This window comes from Mesoplodon bidens, assembly GCF_964165515.1.
Source record: "Mesoplodon bidens genome assembly, chromosome: 17".
In the NCBI taxonomy this organism is placed as follows: Eukaryota; Metazoa; Chordata; class Mammalia; order Artiodactyla; family Ziphiidae; genus Mesoplodon; species Mesoplodon bidens.
In genome coordinates, this window is record NC_138174.1 from 32,431,624 (window position 1) to 32,448,851 (window position 17,228).

Consider the following 17,228-nt stretch of genomic DNA (forward strand, 5'->3'; position numbering starts at 1 on the left):
ATTTCAGACACTGCCCTCATGGCGCAGTGGATAAGAATCCACCTGCCAATGCAGGGGACACAGGTTCGATCCCAGGTCCAGGGAGATCTCACATGCCGCACAGCAACTAAGTCAGTGTACCACAACTACTCAGCCTGCACTCTAGAGCCCATGAGCCACAACTACTGAGCTCATGTACCACAACTACTGAAGCTCCCGTGCCTAGAGCCCGTGCTCCGCAACAAGAGAAACTACTGCACCGCAATGAAGAGTAGCCCCAGCTTGCGGCAACTAGAGAAAGCCTGTGCGCATCAACAAAGACCCAACGCAGCCAAAAATAAATTTAAAAAATAAATAAATAAATAACCCAGAAAATTTCAAAACACAAAAGTAGAGAAAATGGTATAGTGAACACATCCTACCCTCCAAGTACCCATCACCCAACTTTACCACGTATTATTTATAGCTAATCTTGTGTCATCTATACACCTGCCTACTTTCCAGTCATGCTAGGCTATTTTGCCTGAAATCGAAGATATAATATCTTTTTATCTATAAAATTTCAGTACGAGTCTCTAAAAGAGACTTTAAAACATATTCACAACAATGTTGTCATGTCTACAAGAAAAAATAAAGTATTGATATTTTTCAGACTACTTTTTTCTACATTTGTTTGGATCGGAGTATATATAAGTTTCGTTTATTACAATTAGTCGATATGTCTCTTTAAGTCTCTTTTAATCAGTAAGTTTCCCCTCCATCATATTTTCCCCTTCCTTAAGAGTATTTTGTTAAAGAAAACAGGTTACTTGTCCCAGAGAATTTCCCAAAGTTTCCTATAATTTATTCACTGATATAAATTCTTGCAGATTGGTAATTTAAGTAGTAGCCAAAGAACTGCTAATATAATGGAACTACAACAGTACACCAGAGGACCAAAATCACCTAAGACCAATGTCAGAATGAAAACACTACACTACTTGTTAGTAAACTAAAGTGGGGAAAGCCCATAAAAGAAAGAACTGCTCTACTGTTTAGCTATACAAATAAGCAATCATGTCTTCCTTTTTCACAGAAGTATATTAAACTGCTGATAATGTAACCCGTATTAATCTTGGTGTACACAGTATAAATAGCAAATTTGATAGTACTCACCAGTCTTCGTTTCTAATAGGCGCTTTTTCTTTTGTTGGCGTTCAAGTCTTTCCTTCTCTGCTAATTCTCTGGCTATCATGGCACGGTTTTCTTTTTCCTCTGCTTCTCTTTTTTTGAAATTCTCCTTCATTGCTTGCTATTACAAACAAATTTTGGAAAATGATCAATATTCACCACAGTGATTCCACAAAGAAAATGGAAAATTATTAATCTGTAGAATTGTGATTAAATAATGTCCTTTAAGTAATGGCTACTTCTTATATTAGTAACACAATCTTTTAAAATATTAGCACATGAACCTTTGTTAAATGTGTTATGTATGTAAAAATACAACTGTTATGTTTAAAGCACCTGCATGTTAGTGAAATCAACTAAGAGAAGGAAGACAGAAACTAAAGATAAAAGAGTATTTAATTTACAAATCAAAACCGTTTTCCTATACATACTTCCAAAAGAGTGTCTAGAAAATGTATTAGTCTCCCATACCTCCTCTGCTAAGTAAACTATTGAGTACAAGAAAAATAATCACAGAAGAAATGATAGAAAAGAGCTGAAATTTTGTAATGCCTACCTTATATTACAAACCATTGTTTAACAATTTCTTTCATACAGAGAGAAGTGTCATAAGGATGACTAAAGAAATATTTGGTATTTCAAAATCTGGCACTCTGACTGTTCATCAAAACCAATAAGGACATGTGAACCATAAGAAGATCTCAATAGATATGCGATTAGTTACTTTTTTATTTTTTAAAGTTTTATGCAAATCAAGAAATGCCACTCATGTGGCATTTGTGGGAATTAGCAGGTAATCATAGATTTTTCAAAGTGCCAACAAACAGCGTGGCATCATATTACACTCTCCTGTGGAGACGACATTCTCAGTACCAATGAATCCAAACAGGTTATCTAATTGCTAGTTTATCACTAACAGAATTAAGTAGAAAAGTATATAATTAAACTTTAACAAGTAGGTGGCATGTTATTTTGGGGGCAGGCTTTAATTTCTTCTTTACTATAATATTCTTTTTTTTTCTTTACCCTAGGGATAATGCAAGTTCTTCTTTAGAAATAAAATAAAGTTTAGTATTATTGATCAAAACAATAAAAGGAAAATTGCAAAGAAAAAAGGAGGAATAAAAAGCACAGAATAGAGGGAATATTAAACTTATCCATCCATCCATCCATCCATGCATAAACATTTACTGAGAGACTGAATAGTAAATGGTACTAACCTAAAGACTTGGGGAACAGAGATATAGTTCTAAAATAAGTTTACATTCTGTGTGATAGGGTGGGACAGGAGGCAAAGACAGACGATAAACAATTAAAATCTTTAATAAATATAGTACTACAAAAAAAAAAAAAAGAATGATGTGATAGAATGCCTGGACAGTTAACTTACATTAGGTGGTCAGATAAGGCCTCCCTCTCTGATTTGATTCAAGCTCAAAGTCAAGGAGCTACCCAGATAATGATCTGGGAAAAAACAAATGCAAAGCCTGTTGGTGGGTTGGAGAGAGAAGAAAGAGGCCAGTATGGTGGTGTTATATAAGGTCAGAAGATATGCTGAGGCCTGATCATTTAGGATCTTCTAGAACAAGATAGGGGGGTTAGAGTTTCTTTCAAGGAAGTAGGAAACAACTAAAGACTTTCAAGTAAGAGAGTGCAAAACTAAGTACTCTAAGATACAAGTACTAATGAAGCACCTTTGTTCCAAATGATCTTTACAAAGATATTTATATAATGAACACTCTTGGAAGGTAGAGGTAGTGTCTACCTCTTAAGCAAATGGATTTGTTTACTGTTCAGTATGATAAACTGGGGCAAAGGTCAAATAGTCTTACTAATTCTGAAAAACGATTGGGTTCCCTAAATTCAGGATTTCCTTCCAGTAATACAAAGCACTATGTGTGTAGGTATTAAACCCAGTCCTCTTCACATTGCCCTGTGGGAACCTGAGATCAAGAATCTATAAATTGGGCTTCCCTGGTGGCGCAGTGGTTAAGAATCTGCTTGCGAATGCAAGGGATGCAGGTTCGAGCCCTGGTCCGGGAAGATCCCACATGCCGCGGAGCGGCTGTGCCCATGAGCCGTGGCCGCTGAGCCTGCGCGTCCGGAGCCTGTGCTCTGCAACGGGAGAGGCCACAACAGTGAGAGGCCCGCGTACCAAAAATAAATAAATAAATAACAGCAAAAAAAAAAAGAATCTATAAATTATTTACTCTAGCTATGACTAGTGCTGTAATAAACCATTCTTTGTTTCTGACCCCATGGTCTTTTGTCTTTACCAACATCCATGAAACTATGGAAATCATGAAACTTTGATAAATTCTCAGACTCTTCACAGTTCGTGACATATAGTAACACTAAATATTATTGCTAAGCTATGAACGACCAGCTGCAATAATACATATTTTAATATGCAATCCCGCCTTTCCTCAAAATGGAATCTGCATCCTCCATTCTGGCTCAGAATGATTGTATGCTTGTTCACTACAATGAAAGTAAGAGGCAGAAGCAAGACTTGAAAGTTATCTAAGTTTATATTTTTTCCACCATGTGGCTTCATATTGATGCAGCATACGTTAAGTGCCAGCTATAAGATGACAGCTGCTAAAAAGTCAACATAAGTTAGGAAAAGAGAAGGCAACCTATAAAATGGACAACCACAAAAAAATGGACAAATTCTTAGAAAGGTATAATTTTCCAAGACTGAAGCAGGAAGAATTAGAAAATATAAGCAGACCTATCACAAATAATGAAATTGAAACCGTAATTAAAAATCTTCCAACAAACAAAAGTCCAGGACCAGATGGTTTCACAGGCAAATGCTATCAAACTTTTAGAGAAGACCTAACACCGATCCTTCTCAAACTCTTCCGAAAACCTGCAGAGGGAGAAACACTCCCAAATTCATTCTACAAAGCCACCATCACTCTGATACCAAAACCAGAAAAAGTAATCACAAAAAAAGAATATAGACCAATATCACTGATGAACATAGATGCAAAAATTCTGAACAAAATACTAGCAAACAGAATCCAGTAGCACATTAAAAGGATCATACACCATGATCAAGGGGGATTTATCCCAGGGATGCAAGGATTCTTTAATATACGCAAATCAATCAATGTGATATACCACATTAACAAATTAAGGAATAAAGACCACATGATCATCTCAATAGATGCAGAAAAAGCTTTTGACAAAATTCAACACCCATTTACGATAAAAACTCTCCAGAAAGTGGGCATAGAGGGAACCTACCTTAGCATAATAAAGGCCATATATGAAAAACACACAACAAGCATCATACTCAATGGTGAAAAACTGAAAGCATTTCCACTAAGATCAGGAAGAAGACAAGGATGTCCACTCTCGCCACTATTATTCAACATAGTTTTGGAAGTCCTAGCCACAGCAATCAGAGAAGAAAAAGAAACAAAAGGAATACAAATTGGAAAAGAAGAAGTAAGATTGTCACTGTTTGCCGATGACATGATATTATACATAGAAAGTCCTAAAGATGCCACCAGAAAACTACTAGAACTAATCAATGAATCTGGTAAGGTTGCAGGATACTAAATTAATGCACAAAATCTCTGGTGTTCCTATACACCAACAATGAAAAATCAGAAAGTGAAATTAAGGAAACACTCCCATTTACCATTGCAACAAAAAGAATACAACATCTAGGAATAAACCTGCCTAAGGAGGCGAAAGACTTGTACTCAGAAAACTATAAAACACTGATGAAAGAAATCAAAGATGACATAAACAGATGGAGAAATATATCATGTTCTTGGATTGGAAGAATCAATATTGTGAAAATGACTATACTACCCAAAGCACTCAACAGATTCAATGCAATTCCTATCAAACTACTAATGGCATTCTTCACAGAATTAGAACAAAAATTTTTACAGTTCATAAGGAAACACAAAAGACCCCGAATAGACAAAGCAATCTTGAGAAAGAAAAATGGAACTGGAGGAATCAGGCACCCCAACTTCAAACTATACCACAAAGCTACAGTAATACAGTATGGTACTGGTACAAAAACAGACATATAAATCAATGGTACAACATAGAATGCCCAGAGATAAACCCACACACATATGGGCACCTAATCTATGACAAAGGAGGCAAGAAATTACAATGGAGAAAAGACAGCCTCTTCAATAAGTGGCGCTGGGAAAACTGGACAGCTACATGTAAAAGAATGAAATTAGAACACTATGTAACACTATACACAAAAATAAACTCCAAATGGATTAAAGACTTAAATGTAAGACCAGACACTATAAAACTCTTAGAGGAAAAACACTCTTTGACATAAACCACAGCAAGATCTTTTTTGACCCACCTCCTAGAGTAATAGAAATACAAAGAAAAATATACATATGGTACTTAATTAAACTTAAAAGCTTTTGCACAGCAAAGGAAACCATAAACAAGACAAAAAGACAACCCTCAGAATGGGAGAAAATATTTGCAAATGAAATAAGAGACAAATGATTAAACTCCAAAATATACAAATAGCTCATGGAGCTCAATATCAAAAAAACAAACAATCCAGTTAAAAAATGGGCAGAAGACCTAAATACATTTCACCAAGGAAGACATACAGATGGCCAAGAGGCACATGAAAAGATGTTCAACATGACTAATTATTAGAGAAATGCAAATCAAAACTACAATGAGGTATCAACCCACGCCAGTCAGAATGGCCATTATCAAAAAAACTAGAAACAATAAATGCTGGAAAGGGTGTGGTGAAAAGGGAACCCTCTTGCACTGTTGGTGGGAATGTAAATTGATACAACCACTATGGAAAACATTATGGAGGTTCCTTAGAAAACTAAAAATAGAACTACCATATGACCCAGGAATCCCAGTACTGGGCATATACCCTGAGAAAACCATAATTCAAAAAGAGTCATGTACCACAATGTTCATTGCAGCACTATTTATGATAGCTAGGACATGGAAGCAACTTAAGTGTCCATAGAAAGATGAATGGATAAAGAAGATGTGGCACATATATACAATGGAATATTACTCAGCCATAAAAAGAAACAAAATTGAGTTATTTGTAGTGAGGTAGATGGAACCAGAGTCTGTCATACAGAGTGAAGTAAGTCAGAAAGAGAAAAACAAATACTTTATGCTAACACATATATGTGGAATCTAAAAAAATTTTTAAAAATGGTTATGAAGAACCTAGGGGAAGGACAGGAATAAAGACACAGACGTAGAGAATGGACTTGAGGACACAAGGAGGGGGAAGGGTAAGCTGGGACGAAGTGAGAGAGTGGCATGGACTTACATATACTACCAAATGTAAAATAGATAGCTAGTGGGAAGCAGCCACATAGCACAGGGAGATCAGCTTGGTGTTTTGTGACCACCTAGGGGGGTGGGATAGGGAGGGTGGGAGGGAGATGCAAAAGGGAGGAGATATGGGGATATATGTATATGTATAGATGATTCACTTTGTTATAAAGCAGCAACTAACACAACAATGTAAAGCAATTATACTCCAATAAAGATGTTTAAAAAAAAAAGGAATCCCTATTAACATATTGTGAAAAGCAAAGTCCTCAAAAGTTTGTTCTTATAGAAGGCTGGCCAACACATATATCTTTATTTGTTAAATACTTTTGTAGGGACTTCCCTGGTGGTGCAGTGGTTAAGAATCCGCCTGCCAATGAGGGCGACATGGGTTCGATCCCTGGTCCGGGAAGATCCCACCCGCCGCGGAGCAATTAAGCACATGTACCTCAATTACTGAGCCCCCATGTCAAAACTACTGAGGCCCACGTGCCTGGAGCCCCGGCTCCGCAACGAGAGAGGCCACTGCAATGAGAAGACTGAACACTGCAACGAAGAATAGCCCCGGCTCACAGCACCTAGAGGAAGCCTGTGCGCAGCAACGTAACACCCAACGCAACCAAAAATAAACGAATTTAAAAATAAATAAATAAAATTTAAAAAAATATTTAAATACTTTTGTATAATGTGGCAGTTCTTATACACTGTATATTTCTCCCTGGGTACATTATACATGTATGTTTTAGAATCTAAAGGTAAACAATTTAACGTTGCACAGCCATATAAAGTTAGTCCTAGGTAGGCACTCAAAACAGTTTTGCTGAATGAAAAGAATGTCTTAAAAAATACAGTAAATATGACAGTTCACCATTTTCAGAAATTATTTTTAAAAATCTATCTGAGCTTATTACTGTATATTAGAAAGAGCATACTGGTTAGAAGGAGGAAATCTGAAGTCATACTGTCTTTGTTTGAATCTCCACATGACACTAAATAGCTGTGTGACTTGTATCTCAGTTTCCTCTTCAGTAAAATGGGTAAAATAATACTTACTGTATGAAGATATTTTAAGAATTAAATAAATTAATGCATGAAAATGGCTTACAGAAGTGCCTGGCACATAGTAGGACCTATATAAATGTTAGCAGTTATTAATATTATTAGTAGTAATATTATACTATTACAAACCTATAAAATTATTTTCATTATTACTAGGCCATTAACCAAATACCTCAAACACACAATTATTTATCCAGTAACAAATCAAGGAAGAGCCATTTCTAGCTTACATCATTTATATGTTTCTATCAAGAAAAAGGGGGGATGCCAATTTTCACAGATCTTATGAGAATATGAAGTCCTTCCATCCAGAGACATTGGAATATGATTGTACATGGAGTTGATAGGAAGTACCATCAAAGCATGCATCCAATTCAGCTAGATTACTTGGCAGGGAAGATAAAGAGATGAACTAAATATGGAAGCTAGGTGTACTCTTGACCTCAAGTCTAGCTATTTACTGCTAAAAATTTAATACATATATATATATATATATATGAATTATATACAAATGTACACATACACAGCTTATAGGGATATTTTAAGAATTAAATGAACTAATACATGTATGGCTCACAGAAGTGCCTGGCATACACACACACACAGACATTGTTTTTAATACTCTAATAAGCTTTAAGAGATTTTTTTTCTGGAAAAGAGTTTAGTTTCCTGTGTTCTTCCCCCCAATAAATTCCTCACTTGAAATTTGATTTTTCTGATAAACTAACTTAAAACATTGCACAATGATACAATTAATAGTTGTTTTATTTTGCCCAAAAGTAAAATTTAAAAAAAAATCAATGTGCATATTACCCCCTCCCAAAAAAGCCTAAGAAATAGTCTATATTCCAACTATGCCTTTACTAATATATTAGCCTTGTTATAAGATAAAATGGTAGTAAAATAAAATTTTGAGTATAAGACACAAGCAGACTTACACAGATCCTGACTTTTTTTTTTTTTTTTTTAAAGAAGGTGTTGTGGGTCGGAGTTTATTAGTTTATTTATTTATTTTTGCTATGTTGGGTCTTCGTTTTTGTGTGAGGGCTTTCTCTAGTTGTGGCAAGCTGGGGCCACTCTTCATCGCGGTGTGCGGGCCTCTCACTATTGCGGCCTCTCTTGTTGTGGAGCACAGGCTCCAGAAGTGCAGGCTCAGTAGTTGTGGCTCACAGGCCTAGTTGCTCCGCGGCATGTGGGATCCTCCCAGACCAGGGCCCGAACCTGTGTCCCCTGCATTAGCAGGCAGATTCTCAACCACTGCGCCACCAGGGAAGCCCCATCCTGACTTTTTGATTGCAGTTCTCCATTTGATTCTTAGCCTATTTAAATAGTTTAATCTGTCCAACTCAACATTTTTCAACATATGATAATGTCTTCTATATTTTTGTAACAGAAAATTTTGGCAATTTTATTAAATGAAAAAAAATATTAAGTTTATAAGTGTCTTCTTGTTCAGAGTTATATTTCTTTCACCATTAATGGATATTTAAGCTATGTCAGCCAGGGATCTCTTAGTACAGTTTTTAATAAACTCAGAAATCTTTACTTCTTGCCTAAGTATTCAATTTTGTCTCAAGTCCCTAAAATGAGATTAGACAAACTGAATTTAAATCTGCATGCTTTCCAAAGAGATGGATGTTAGGACTATGAAGACATAGGCTAAATCTCTCAAAGTAAATAACCACATAAAAGTCCAGCACATTCCCACTAAATGCTTGTTAGGACTTTACCTAACGTTAAGAAGAGGCAACACTCAGCCATATGGAATGACTGCTTCCTAGAAATTCCTGATGACTACTTTAAGAATGCATTCCTGTACTCCTGTATATGTGCAACATGAAAGAAAAAACATTTAGATAATTAATACCAGTCATAGAAGTCTCTAAGAATGTAAAAGGTATGTGATCTACTTATCAGCTTTCCATCAAAATTACTTTTTTAACTAAATAGATTATAACTACCTCATGGAAAATAAGTTTATTCTTAGAAACCTTTATTTACAATAATTACAAGGTAGATGCTTTAGAAAGGAATCTAGAATGACAGTAAAAATTAATCAAATTATTTTCTCTGGTATTACCAAATCCAATGAAAAACTGCTATCAGTGAGAACAGGAAAGCATGATATGCTATACACCGGCACCAATGCTTCATCATCTTAACAAGACAAAGTGTTTTTAGTTGAACTTTCTACGACCCGTGAAACTTATGAAACTGGAAAGCTATCCTTTGAGAATGTCCCAAAGGATGTGCAGGTGCTGATGATTAAACAGTTTTAGCTTCAAGTTGCTCTTTATTGTAAAGTCAGCCTCAGATGAAACACCAAATTACTTATTAGCCCATCAGGGAATTAACATTACTGGCCCTTCATAATTATGCCATGAGTTTGTTTGCAATTCGTCCAAGTACTTTGCAAAATTTTCAAGCAAATGAGATCTTTGAAACTATTAAACAATATCTTTAATAAATAAATAAAGTATGAAATGTTCATAATTAAGGTTTTCCCAAAGTAGAACTTGATTTTTCCATTAAATATGTTCTCTTCTCTTGTGTTCTGAAGTGATATACTATAAAAATATTCTTTTTCTTTTTATCTCCCAATGATGAGGCTAAATAAAGGCACGATTAGGCACAAGACAGCAGCCATGAAGAATGGTGCTTAAAGATAGGCCTGTTGATAGGACAGCATTTTTTTTTTTTTGAGCTATTGCTAATCAGCTCTTCAAGGAAAACATCCAACCAAAGCCCAACAATATTCCATATAAACATGGTAATGTTTAAACATAACATAAAAAGTAGCCTAAAGCCAATAGTGTTTTTTCTGTCCTTCTCTCTTGTTCAGGACATGGAAGACAAGTATATCTGATGTACAAAGAATATGTCATTTTATTCATTTTCATTTGTGGTATCCTAGTTTAGTGCTATCTTTCCAATTACATGGGTTAATATACTTATTATGCTATATCAGTTATGTAGTTGATTTCTTTTTTCTCCATTATCAATTGTTGTTCTTATTACTGTATTAAAATAATCCAGTCTTTACTTTTGGCTACATTATTTCCATAAACAAAATACTTAAAATGTAAAAGGGATATACAAATCACCAGTCATTTAGTCACACAGAAATCTGCCAGTCAAATGCATTTATTATCCCACTAAGCAATGCATACTAAGAATAAATCTTATCAGTAAAGAGAAAAATTAAGCCAAGTAATCTAGGTGTGTTTTTATTGTGAAAGGCCTAAAGAACAAAGATTAGAAGAACCTAACAGAATTAATTTTCAAGGCTGCAAACCCAAATATTCAGCACCTGGAATTGATCTAATTCTTTAAATAAACAGATGCTAACGGGTAAGAAGAAAAGAAGATCCTATAGTTAGAATATTTATTTTGTTCTAGGTTTGGAGCTTTATACCTCTAAGTACGATCCCAGAATAACAATGGTGCCAGTGAAGATAATTTTCAAGTCGTAACCTCACCCAAATCAGCAAGGATAGAAGATACTTCCTATTATAATTACATAAGCTGGCTCAACATCCAATCACAAGACTTTTACATGATTTTCTTTTCTCTGATAGTGTATAATGAGTCCGTCTACAAGATTTAAGAAGCGTACAGAAAATGCTTAATGCCTTGGAGTTCCTGCTGGTCACCTAGTTGGGCTATATAGTAATCATCAGAAATGACATTTAGAGTGAGAAGCATCAAATTGGGGTAATTTAAATGATTTGGCAAAATGAGTTTTGTTCTAGCTGTACTCTATATGAAAAAAATTTACACTAAAAATACCCTCTCATTGGATGATTTCATTTTTGTTTGGCAAATCACTACTTTAATCTAAGTATTCACTAGAAGGATAAATTGTATTTGATCAACACATGCAGCAAGACAAAATGAGTTATAACTGATTTTATATTTGTTTACTACACGGTATCTTTCAATTGTGTGAACCAAAAATCAACTTAAAGTCTGCAAACAGCATGAATGATAAATCTTTAACTAGATGAAACATAACTTTAACAAAACTGTAGACATAATCTAAAGACAAGGCTATTGATGGAAAATAGGTAGCCATTTATTTATTTCAGAGTATTCTATATGGAAGCATAAAATAGAAAAGAGATAAAATCCTTAAACTATCGACCTTGTTGAAATGAAATGGGAAAGGAAAAAATTACTTCTATTCTCTGTATAGAGGTCACTTATTTTGAGGGTATATGAACATTATGTTACTTGATCTTCAAACTGTAACATCCTTAAGAAACACATGCTGTTATTAACGGGGAGCTGAGGCTCAGGAGGTTAAGAAATCTGCCAAAGTCATAACACCCAAGGCACTCGGATGCCAAAGCCTGGACTCCCAGCCACTGCTGTCTCCCCAGTAGTGATGTGGACAGGAAAAAAATCACTATTAAAAACAAACAAAGGGTGAGACTTATCATAGGCAGAATTCAGCAATCACTTAAAATGTGAAGAAATCAGAGGAAATTATTTTTCTTTGACTGTCATCACACATAATTCAGATGGGAGGTATATATGTGGAAAACAAAATTTAGGGAGAAACAAACTGGACTTTATGGACTTTAATAACTGCAAAGTTCAGCACATATATCTAAACCCAGTGCAAAAAAAAAAATAAATAAATACAAGGCTCCTCCACCTTTTGTGCATGCAACAGTAATCCCTTTTAAGGCAGGGATTGCTTTCTGCTGTCCTCAAAATCCTAACGCTAAAGTGGGGTGTCCAGATATGCAGGGTCTTTGAACCTATTAATAAAGAAGGATGTCTAGTGACTTTTCCAGTACTTCAACATCCCAACAGAGAATGTTCATGTGCTCAGGATAAAAGCTACATGAACCAAAAAGTCTGACTTCTTTAAGTGTAATCACATCAATTCTATACATGAATATATAATATTGTAAACTCAAAGGGTCTACATAGTTACATATGTCTAATTAAAACAGAAAAATGACACATTCTTAATAAGTAAAACTTATTAGAAAATTTGTTTTCAAACATGTTACTTATAAGAAGACAAATAACAAAGGAATCCTAAGCATTTGGAAGTTTTTCTCTAAGATGAGATGTTAAGTAAAATCAATGAGGTGTCAGGTGACATTTGCTCAAGGAGTTAAGAGTGCTGTTGTACTGCGCTAATAATTCTGATTAAAGAAAGAAAATAGCAAAAGACCTTCCAATGATAAAAAAGAGAAGCATCATCAGGATAAGACGTGAGTGTGTTGAAGAAGAAACCATGTAATTCGGGCCCAAGGGAGTAAAAGCAGTTTGAGAAAGACTGTGTAATATAAAGATGAGTGGGAGGTGGGACCAGGACATACATATGCTTCAAAGCCACAGTGACAAACAAGAGACACAAAAATTAGTTTTAAACTCAAATGACAAACATGAGCCTGCTACAGCTGTTGGATAAGATAAAGGGAAGTAAGTCAGAAAGAGAAAAACAAATACTGTATGCTAACACATATATATGGAATCTAAAAAAAAAAAAAAGGTTCTGAAGAACCTAGGGGCAGGACAGGAATAAAGACGCAGACGTAGCGAATGGACTTGAGGACACGGGGAGTGGAAAGGGTAAGCTGAGACGAAGTGAGAGAGTGGCATGGACACATATACACTACCAAACGTAAAATAGATAGCTAGTGGGAAGCAGCCACATAGCACAGGGAGATAAGCTCGGCGCTCTGTGACCACCTAGAGGGGTGGGATAGGGAGGGTGGGAGGGAGACGCAAGAGGGAGGAGATATGGGGATATAGTGTTATAAAGGAGAAACTAACACCAGTGAAAGTAATTATACTCCAATAAAAATGTTAAAAAAATATATATATATAAAGGGGGACAAGAGGGTCCTTGTAAGATCCAACCAAAATTCCATAATGAGCTCAATTCATCCTGGAGAAGCATGTTATCTCCTTTAATAACAGGTGCATTGGTAATGGCATATAACAATGAGTCTAAAACCAGACCACAGTGGAAAACGATGATTGCTATGTAACACTACATGACTGAAGGCACGAATTTCATTTGGTGAAGTTTGTTGCCTGGTGGGTCACCAATTTGCTCAGCCTATAGTGTGAGGCCAAACATTTCCACCTAGTACCTCCAATTTGAACTTTATGCCTCACATGAGTCTTATGGGAAATAAAAATCTATTACAGAGAGGTGCTGACTCTCTACCGCTCACCTTAACCCTCATCCCAGCCACAAGGCTTTGCATTAATAGGCCTCTAATTTTAAAAGTGAACATTTTATGCTTTGAAATAGAACCAGACCTGCAAACATTTTTCTATCGTGAGCTCATCAATGTAAATAGAAAGTTATTCTATCAAGGGGTGAGGAAATAAGGTGTGCCTTGTGCTGATTCCCTCTAGTAAGTTATAAAAAACACCCTTAAAAATTACATTTTGATTGTTCTTACAAACTCTCTGAGCAGCAATGTACTTGGAAATGGTAAAAAAAAAAAAAAAAAAAAAAAAAAAGTACAGGCTTTGGAGTCAGGCAGGCCAGGCCTCCATTTAATCCTGTCCCTGCCAATTCTGAAGTGTGTCTGCCAAGGCATGGATTTTCTTTCTCTGGCTTGCAGTTCCCTCCAGGTAACATTCTGTACCTCATAAAAATGTGGTGAAGACTAAGTGGGATGACACATGAAGAGCACCTAGCACAGGGTCTTAGCAATTCCATCAGTGGCAGCTGTATTTGGTTGAAGATGATAGAAGAGGAGTAAGTTAAACTGTCACAATGAACAGCTGTTCCTCAGAGGAAGCCACAAGGTCATGAAAGCTTCCCCCCTTGGTCTACTGGGCTTGAGACAGCAGACAGAAACAGAGGTTCCTTTGTTAGCTATTGTAAAAAGTCTCTCAGGGAGGAAAAAGGAAGGAGGGAAGGAAGGAAGGAGGGAAGGAAGGAAGGAGGGAAGGAAGGAGGGAAGGAAGGAAGGAGGGAAGGAAGGATGGAAGGAAGGAAGGGAAGAAGCTGGACAGCTATGTCTATGTAAATTAGTTGAGAGATCCTAGTTAACACTGGTGAGACTCCCTGGCTTAGCATCTCCGTTCAGCCACCTGCTAGCTGTCACTATCTATCTAAGCCTCAGTTTCCTTATTTGTAAAATGGGAATAATTACAGTACACATACCACATCTGTTTGTTGTTGCAACGACAAAATGAATGAGAACACCTGGCACTTGGTTGGCAGTATATGTGTTAGCTGTTAGGGAATGCCACCCACTGTAGATGGGGGCATCTGATACTAGATGAAGCAAATTCTGAGCACAGATTAGAAGTGCGAGTACAATAATTTAGCCGGGCAAAATATGGAGGGAGTGTGCCAGGCATAGGGAACAATGAGCAGAGTGGCCAGAACTTGAGAGAAAACATTCCATGGAAAGCTGCTGTAGTGGAGGGCAGGTGTAGAATGAGGACAGTGCTCCAACTTCTTATGTGTGATACAAAATGGACCTCCACTTTACCAGAAAATTTGCTGCTCATTCATGACCACGGATCATGAATGTCAGTGGATGAATAGTGTAAACATAGTTTAATGTATCAACTATACTTGACAATGTCAACATATCTTAAGAGTATCTTAAAGAGAAAATATATGTTTTTGCCTATTGTATTAATGTGGCTTTCCAGAACAAACCTTCAACATATTAAAGGTCCACATTTATCCCTAATATTTTCATACTAACTCATTGAAATTAGCCTGGTTTCCACAATTGAATTGTATGGAATTAAATAGCAACCTAAGAGATCAGAAGACACTGACAAATAGACATGTATTTGTCAGTAATTTCTATCAGTCTTGATGCTGTGGTCTTTTTAAAGATACAGTGTCTAAAATTCAAGGAGTATAACCATAAAGAAAGGAAGAAAAAATGTGTGTGAAATTACACTTCCCTTACAGTCTTCTTTATGCTTATTTTTATTGTAAAGAAAATTCCCTCTCCAGATAATTTATTTAGATAAAGTGTTTTATACTTAGCTCTAATGATTTTAATTTAGTACAATGTGTATATGAGTGTGTGTGTGTGTCTGTGTCTATATGTATGTGTGTGTGATAGCAGCTACTTCTAGGACCCATGTAAACTCTGAAATAGGCAAAGTATAGCTGTCACTCTATGACCCTCCACCTTGAACCCTTCTCCATTCAAACACTTTCTCTCTCTGCCCACCACCTAGTAACAGAAATGTCAGGTCACCCAGAGAACTCCTACCAGATCTCAGGAAGATGTGGAATTAGATCTGGTTTCAAAACCAGAAAATACGGCCTTGGTCTCTTTCTTCATTTGCAAAAGGGGGATAGAAACAGCAAAAAGATACAGAATTATCATGAAGATTGACTGAGGTAATATATGTAAGGCATTTGGAAAAATGTCTGGTTCATAGAAAATACTCAATATCTGATGGGTATTATTATTTTATATATGCATTTTATATTTTATGCATAATTGTGTCATGGGTCCCCAAGACCACCCTCAGGCTTGATAATTTGTTGGAAGGACTCACAGAACTCAGAAAAGTTGTTACACTCACTGTTAACAGTTTCTTACAGTGAAAGGATATAGATTAAAATCACAGTTGTCTTCTCCCAGTGTAGTTTCATTATTCCAGCAACAACGTGTGACAACACATGCGATGTACTGCCAACCAGGGAAGCTTACCCAAGCCTTGATGTCAAGAGTTACTGAGGGGACTTCCCTGGTGGTCCAGTTGGAAAGAATACACCTTCCAATGCAGGAGACATGGGTTCGATCCCTGGTTGGGGAACTAAGATCCCATATGCCTCAGGACAACTAAGCCAACTACTGAGCTCGGGTGTCTCTACTAGAGAGCCCGCATGCCAACTACAGAGCCCACTCACCCTGGAGCCTGCGCACCACAACTAGAGAAGAGAAAACCTGCATGCCACAACTAGAGAGAAGCCCATGAACCACAACAAAAGATCCCACGTGCCGCAACTAAGACACAACGCAGCCAAAAAAATAAATAAAATTTAAATAAATAAATAAATCAATAATAAGAGTTATTGAGGTCAGTCATGCAGGCATGAATATAGACTCCCTGCATGAATGACCTTGGCTACTCAGTCTCCAGCACCCCACAGACGACGAACTGACACAGTGTGGCCCAAGGTCCCTAGTGAACAAAAGTAGGTGTTCACCGTAAATCACATTTTTTGCATAAACTATCTAGCTTGGCCCAAGGCCCCAGGTATACAAAGATGGCCATATCTGGCAGGATATTCCAAGGCTTACAGCTGCTCTCTCTAGAGCCAGTCAAGGACCATTACTTTCTCTAAAATGTACAGGGTTTGAGTACCTCAAGCCTACTGAGTTAACCCTTTACTGCATAATAATTTATTAAGCAACTACCATGTACCAGGAGCTATGATACTTAATATATATTATCTCATTTAATATTTAAATACTCTCATGAGAAAGGAATTAACATCCCCTTTTACAAATATGGAAACGGAGGCTTGAGAAGGTTAAAAGTATTCATAGTCATATATTAACTAGTGTGGAATCCAAACCTTGCTCTCTCAAACTGCAAAGCCTTTGCTACTTCCACTAAGCCATGTTGCCTCATAAAATATTATAAAAATTAAAGTAGTATATTATACATCATGAATATAGGTACATAATAAATATATTTAATAGTCAGATTCATTTCTGGTAGTG

At 36.4% G+C, this 17,228-nt stretch overlaps 1 protein-coding gene across 1 annotated transcript in view; it reads right to left on the reverse strand.

The window, feature by feature from the left end:
• DIAPH3 (diaphanous related formin 3) overlaps nt 1-17,228 on the reverse strand; it is a 538,397-nt gene that overhangs the window by 171,022 nt on the left and 350,147 nt on the right. Inside the window, exon 25 of the mRNA XM_081214488.1 lies at nt 1,135-1,270. Within this exon, the coding sequence (XP_081070614.1) occupies nt 1,135-1,270 (136 nt within the window). The remainder of the gene's footprint in view (nt 1-1,134; nt 1,271-17,228) is intronic.